At 26.0% G+C, this 7,282-nt stretch overlaps 1 protein-coding gene across 1 annotated transcript; it reads left to right on the top strand.

Annotated features, from left to right (window-relative positions):
* The first annotated feature begins 584 nt into the window (after positions 1-584).
* LOC140671192 (probable G-protein coupled receptor Mth-like 3) lies at positions 585-5,836 on the top strand. Its single transcript, XM_072902370.1, has 5 exons — positions 585-1,903; positions 2,117-2,195; positions 3,310-3,488; positions 3,621-3,786; positions 5,112-5,836. Exons 1-5 carry the CDS (start codon positions 943-945, stop codon positions 5,470-5,472), a joined length of 1,746 nt encoding a protein of 581 aa, XP_072758471.1. The 5' UTR covers positions 585-942; the 3' UTR covers positions 5,473-5,836.
* The last annotated feature ends 1,446 nt before the right edge of the window (positions 5,837-7,282 follow it).

A 7,282-nucleotide genomic window follows, 5' to 3' on the forward strand; every position in this document is an offset into this window, starting at 1 on the left:
GACATAATTTAAATTTACCTACGATTGAAAAATTTATTTTCAAAAATAATTAAAATCAAATACAAATGTAAAAAAATTTTATATATTAATTTTGTATATATATATATAGAATATTTTTATATATATTCAACTAAAAACATAAAATCTCTTATTTATTTGTATTATTTACGAGTAAATTAAAATTAAAAGTCGAGAATATCGACATTGAATTTATATTCTTAAAGAAATATTTTCAAAGAAAAATTTTTAATGTAGTTTCTTTGATGTGTGATGTAAATAATTACAAACCGGTTTTTTTATATAATATTTTATTGTCGACTTCTATCTTAACAGACATATTATCAACATACAATAAAAAAAAAGTTAATTTTTATTTATATTTGTATGTGATTTTAATTGTTGTTGGTAATAAAAAATTCTAGATCTATTCTAGATAAATTCTAGAGAAATAAATTTTTAAATTGTATCATCGTATTTTTAATATACGTCAAAAAATCATTATTTACTTGTTGTTCTGTTCCTTTATATAATATTTTTAAAAATGTAATAAATCGTAATTAACACATTAACTTTCTAAACATCTTTCCGCTAAATTGTTTCATCTAATATTTGTAGAAGTTTATTAATAAAATTTTTTTAACATCCTATACATGATTTTTTAGTAAATAAATTATTTTTTTATTATCATCGACAATACATTAATCCCGACAATCATTTTCTATTTATCGCGTGACTATATATGCTTCACGTCAGTTCTTCTGGTCGTACATTCGCGAGCATTGATTTAGTTGTCTCTCGGGAAAAGTGCATCGTTGTTACACTCATATCATCATAGACAAACAACATCCGTATTCTTATTTTTGCAATTTATTATTGCAACCGTTAGACATTACATTAAAAAATTGCTGTTAAGAATCAAATTAATTTTATAAATAATTGACAATGTACGATAAAAATTTCAAATTTTGGTGTTGTGCACTTCTGTTCTTCGCTTTATGTACGAAATCTCTGCAGAATTTTACAATTGACAACAAGCAGGACGACAGTTTGATGGTGAGATACGAACTTGACGTGAATTCTACTGAAAAAAATGACAAGGAAACGGTTTTCGATCGACACAATTTGCGCAAAAATTTTTCCGTGGAATATGTGAAATATCATGAGAAACATAATCAAATGCCGAGGGGGCTTCAAGCAAATTTTACAAAAGTCGACAACAATAAAAATGATAATAAAAATTACATAGTTCCATATGGAAAGTGCAATAATATTACTTGCATTCGTCTTTGTTGCCCTCTCGGTGATCGCTATAAATTTTTTCGCAATTGCATTCCTGGAAGACCAGAATATGTTTTCTCAAAATCATATAACTTTTGGAGCGATGCGATGCAGATTGAATATAAGAAAATAGAAGAAGTATTTCAACTGATTGTTCAAGATCCATGCCCAAACCTTAATGAAATTATACGTATCACACTTGATAACGATATTTTGACGTATTTCGAATACATTTTCTTCGAAAACGGCACTTTATATCTTCCCTACTTTAAACAATTCGTCGAATCGACATCTTACTGTTTAGCCGTTTCAAATAATGATGTGGTTGAGGCGGTTATCTGTTCGAAAACTTTAACAGAAGCTTTCAAAGAAGAAAAAAGTTATCTGATAAAGATCATTATGCCGTTAATGGATGCAATAAAAATTTTGATCTGGAATTGCACTATAGTGTCCATGCTGTGTATGCTGACAATATTTTTGACATATTACATACTGCCACTACAGAATCTACATAGTTTCATGCTGCGTAGATACAGCAGTATGATATTTATCTATTATATTGGTAGCATAATGTCCTATTCAATCCAAGACAAAAATCTGATGTATTCCACCTGTGTTGCAGCCGGTACAGTATAGCTGAATCATGTAATAATGTAATGTATACATTTGATTAATTTGTGTATACTCTCCTGTTATTCTGTATACCTTTTTATAAATTTTTTATGAAAAATTGAGATTTTTTTTATATACAGAAATGTAATTTGTTAATTATTATTTATGTCAAAGTACACTCTCTAAAATAATGTTTACTTCAAACCATTGTTGTTTATGGTTGCAGCTTTAATCAGCTATTTCAGCTCTGTAGCCAGTTACTTTTGGTTAAGTGTAATGAGTTTCGATATGTGGTGGACATTTAGGTAAATATATCCATTATTATTTTCGTATTATACATTACTTTTAAATTTAAATTTGATATAAGATTACAATTTATAATATACAATCAAACTCGACAGAATAAGATATTCATCTTTGATATGTATAAACGTATGTGTTAAGTATTCAGTTATATTTATGACCACTTATTTATAAAAATAAAATATTCTGTTATAATATTTTGAATTTACATAAAAAAATATTTTATCGTGTCATGTGTGCGTACGTATATATGTGTTTGTGTGTATGTGTGCTGATTGATATTGTACTACATAGCTTTTTATAAAACAATAACTTCAGTATATAAATATGACGCATAGCTAAATTTGGATATTAGGGAATCTCTTTCAAATAACTTTGATTTTGACATAATAATTTTGACTTTGATTTTGTTACAAGGTCATAACCTTGAGTGCTTTTCGAAAAATTTTTGTTTATTAAAAAATTATTAATAAATATAATTTGCCAACTAGGTCATTATTTTTTGACACCATACACATTCAATAAAAGCAAATTTTAATAGTTATATATTTATGTGTAATAAATCAAGCGTGTGGCGGAGGGGCTACACGCCCTTTCTCCTTTATTCCCATTCCGTAAAAATTAATTTAATTGAACCCATTCTGAGAAAGTTAAATTTTCAATTTTTTTTATCTCTAAAAAATGGGTTAGGTTTAATCAGTTTTTTATGAAATAGGGATGCAGGGTGGAGGAATAAAGCCTCTCTTTCGGCCATACGTTCCCTTTTAGGTATTTAAATTACATTTACTCGTATAAACTGATATAAACTTCATGCTTTGACAAATTTAGATAATTGTACTTAATAATTATTTTTTAATTAATAATAGTTTTCTTAAAAGCAACGAGCAACTGCTAAAGTCTTTCGAACGTTATTCAGAGTCATGACCTTAACATCATGTAAACGTTAAAAAAAGAAATGCCCTAATATGCTTATTAACCTTTTATACACAACACATAATTACATAAAACAAATTTTTAAAAATCTTAATTAAAAACATATTTACTTTAATATACATTTGCATCTCTATTTTTTTATTTGTAACTAGCTAAATGTAAAGTGTAAACTGCGCTTTGTAGAGATTTTCAATCGTTACAAAAAAATATGAAACGACAAGACAAGAAAAAATTCCTATATTCTATCATTGCTTGGGGAGGTCCCTTCATTTTCACTACCATCTGCATCATCATGGAAATTGCTCCCAGCGTGCCAAAAAGCATCCAACCGAGATTTGACGTCAATATATGTTGGTTTCATTGTAAGTGTATATTAATGTTAATATATTTAATTACGATTAATTTATCTGAAAATTTATTTTTAAAATAAAAATATGTTTTGTGTTTACTTGCAATATGTGATATAATTTGAGAAGCTTTACTATTTATTTCAGTTGGTGTGGCGGATCAATTATATAATTATGGGCCCAAAATAATTTGTTCTATTATTAGCATTTCCTTATCCATTCGTACAGCAATAAATATCATGGACTATGAGAAGGAAACAACTCGTCGTCTTAAAGATTCAGAGAGCCGATGTTATAATGAAAACAAAAAATGGTTCGTATGAAAACATCTCTATGTTGATTTTCCAATTTGCGGCAATGTGCTTTCACATTTATCTAAATTTTTTGTAGTAACATATCGCTGTTTAATCGCGCGCACATTTTTTTAATGGTATCTGTTGGTTTTGAAATTATTTGATAAACAATCAAAATCAATATTTATATGTATTAATATTTTTAGTATTGTTAACATGAAAATTACTTTCATTGAAATTTTTTTCTAAAAAGGTTGACTAAAATTGTTTCTTCTTTTTTGCGATACTAATTGGTTATTGTCAAGCATTTGCGTTATGACTTGTTTTACTCGTGTCGTCTGCAACTGTCAAATTATACAAATGTCGACAGTTTGTAATGATTAAATAAGTAAAAAGGTTAATAATTATTATAATTATTTATGTGTAATAAATTGAAAATTTAACTTCCTCAGAATGGGTTAAGTTAAATTAATTTTTACGGGATGAGAATAGATAGGAAAAGACGTAGCCCCTCCTTCACACGTTTGATTTATTACACATAAATAATTATAATTATTACACATAAATAATTATAATTATTATTAAAAGTTTTAGAAAAAACCAAGTTAAAGAACGAGAAAAAAAGTAAAGAATAAATTAAAAAGAGATATATGTATATACGTATATCATACATGTATACACCGTAAAAAATAAAATGTTAATTTTAACATTTTTTGTACGTTCTAGAAAATCCACACTAAATTTTAAGTTAAAATAACTCATTTATTGTGCGTTACTTATTGACAAATTAGAAATGTTAAGTAATTTACGTAAAACTTTACATTTATTTCTGTTATTGTGATTTTAAGTGTAATGTAAAAATAACATACAAATTAATTAAAAACTACATAAAAAAGTAGTTACAAGAACTTGTAAGAAATGTTGATAAAACATTTAATAATTCATGATTACTCAAAGATTTATTTTACCTTTTCTTAAAATGTTAAATTGATTTTTAAACATATTGATTTCAAACGATTGTTAATGTTGTGTTAAAAAGACTCAAAATAATATTCCATTTATAAGAGATGTACACAAAGTGTTAAGTTATGAAATTGACATAAATGTAACGCATGAAAATGTTATAAAAATAATAGCATATTAACTGCATGTTAATTTTATATTGAAGTTGTAATCAAAACGTGGTAACGCAAGAAAATTTTAACATATGGCGCACAATTTTTTACTGTGTGTGTATGTAAATTTGCTTACATAAATCATTAGAATATCATATAAACGTAATATTAATAATCACCTATATCATAATTTTAAAATATATAAAAAAGGTTCTTATATTTATTTGCAGGGCCAAGCTGTATCTAAAACTGTTTATAATGTTGTTTGTCATAATAGCCATAGAGTGGAGTATATTTACAGTGTGGGAATTTTGGCTGTATAAGGATATTGATTTAGCAACGACTTGCATCGAATTTAGTCTGTTTATATTGGAAACCATTAAAGATATCGGTGTTTTCATTATATTTGTGTGTAGGAAAACAATTATGCAATCGCTGTTAAAACATTTCTGTCAAAATCGCCGAAATGTTTTCAAAAATGTCATACGCAGGAGATGTTACAATCTTGAAGATGTACATCATTGTGCCAAACACAATAATTTTATGGAAAAATATCGACAAAGCGAAATGACAGACAAAGAATTTAACTAATAAGATCAATTTTATATACAAGATGCCCCAAACTTACCGCATCATCTGATAAATCAGATTTGTGAAATTATTTAGAAATAAAAACCTATATGTTTAAATTTCTTGACTAGTAGTCTTTAAATAACGTTTAAAGCTGACCATTCGAATTGTTGAAAACATTGAATCTATTAAAATTATGTTATAAATTTTCAACATACCATGTATTTTATTTGTAAAATATTAATTATTTTGATAAAGCGCGTGAGTTTCCAACAATTGAATTAGTCATCTTTAAACGCTTCTCATTCAGAAATTACTGTACAATCTGTTATTAGTATAGAAGCTGCTGTAAGATTGGGACTTATTAAGTTTAGTCAATTTTTTTTAGGCATTCAATTCTTATATCTAATTCGATACATGTATCATAATGTAAATATATGTATATCTTACGTATTTTTTGTGTGTCTTTCTTTTTAATCTTAATCTGAAAACAATTAAACAAAATTTTATCCTAATTTGAAATGTGATGTCAGCTGTTCTATACCATAAACATTAAAAAAAACAACATAATTTTTCTGACGTTATTTAATGATGTAATATTAATATTAGAAATTTTAATATTGAGCAGACTCGAAATTTAAATTTCATTTATAATAAAATTCTACAAAATACCTCTGCGAACATTGTACAAATTCATAGTCAAAATAAACAAATTTATGACGAGAAACGTTTCGAAATATATACGCAACTATATATATCGATCAGTCGAGTTTTCATTGTGTGTCTGCGCGTCATCGAGATGTCACAAAAACTCAGCTGATTGATTTACTCTCGATTCTTACATAAATCTTTCGATGACCGTATTATAGTTATGAATTTTTTTACTAAAAAAGTTCTTAGAGAAACATTGGGATGGTTAACAAAAAATTAATTATTGCTTGCTTTTGAAGCGTTTATCCTACCAGAACGTGTAATTGTCTTGTTGGGTATGCAAATTGCTATCTCGTTTTATATCATCTATAATTTATTAGTATGTCATTTATAATTTAATAGTATTTATACACTAAAATATATTACATAGGATTATTTATTTCATCTCTGACTGTTTGCTTAAAATTTTAATTTTTCACACTAATGAGAGTCAGATAAGGACAGAAACGTTTGATATTTGCGTTTATCTGTAATTTTTGTACAATCTTTTATTGTTTTTAAATAATGATTAAATTTCTTGCGGATTAAATTTTTAAATCTTAATCATATTTGCGTTGGTACTTGAGCTCTTTTTTAGTTAATTATTTTTGGAAACATATTTTTATATTAATCTTAACATCAGAAAGTCATTATCCTGGGTAACCATTAATAACTTTTATCTATCGATTATTGTTTAATATAAATAAAGTATAAAATTATAAGCAAGAAAAGTTTCACAAATTATACGTAAATCGACTTTCATATATACTTATTGTTAGTAAAACTCCTACTTACACAAGGTTTTAATTTATTTACATATAACAAATGTTTTGACAGGGATGAAATATAACATGATCGGACATCACACATTGCACACATGACGTTATTGCGCACATACACATTGCACATATATATATATATATATGTGATGTCCGATAATGTTATATTTTATCCCTTATATACATATATATATATATATATATATATATATGTATATAAATAATATTTTTATATAAAATAATTAAAAACTTCAAATCTCTTACTTAACACTTTTGCTTTTCTCATCATTATATTTTGCAATTTTATTTGTATTTTTAGGAGAAAATTAAAATTATAAGTTCAGAATATTTGAATCTATATT

Source organism: Anoplolepis gracilipes, chromosome 11, assembly GCF_047496725.1.
Source record: "Anoplolepis gracilipes chromosome 11, ASM4749672v1, whole genome shotgun sequence".
NCBI classification, from domain to species: domain Eukaryota; kingdom Metazoa; phylum Arthropoda; class Insecta; order Hymenoptera; family Formicidae; genus Anoplolepis; species Anoplolepis gracilipes.

Bases quoted from the DNA above. Each gene is read 5' to 3' on its own strand.
- LOC140671192 (XM_072902370.1), top strand. From the start codon at position 943: ATGTACGATAAAAATTTCAAATTTTGGTGTTGTGCACTTCTGTTCTTC. The intron at 2,196-3,309 runs GTAAATATATCC...TGCGCTTTGTAG, and splicing joins GATATGTGGTGGACATTTAG to AGATTTTCAATCGTTACAAA. The intron at 3,489-3,620 runs GTAAGTGTATAT...TATTTATTTCAG, and splicing joins CAATATATGTTGGTTTCATT to TTGGTGTGGCGGATCAATTA.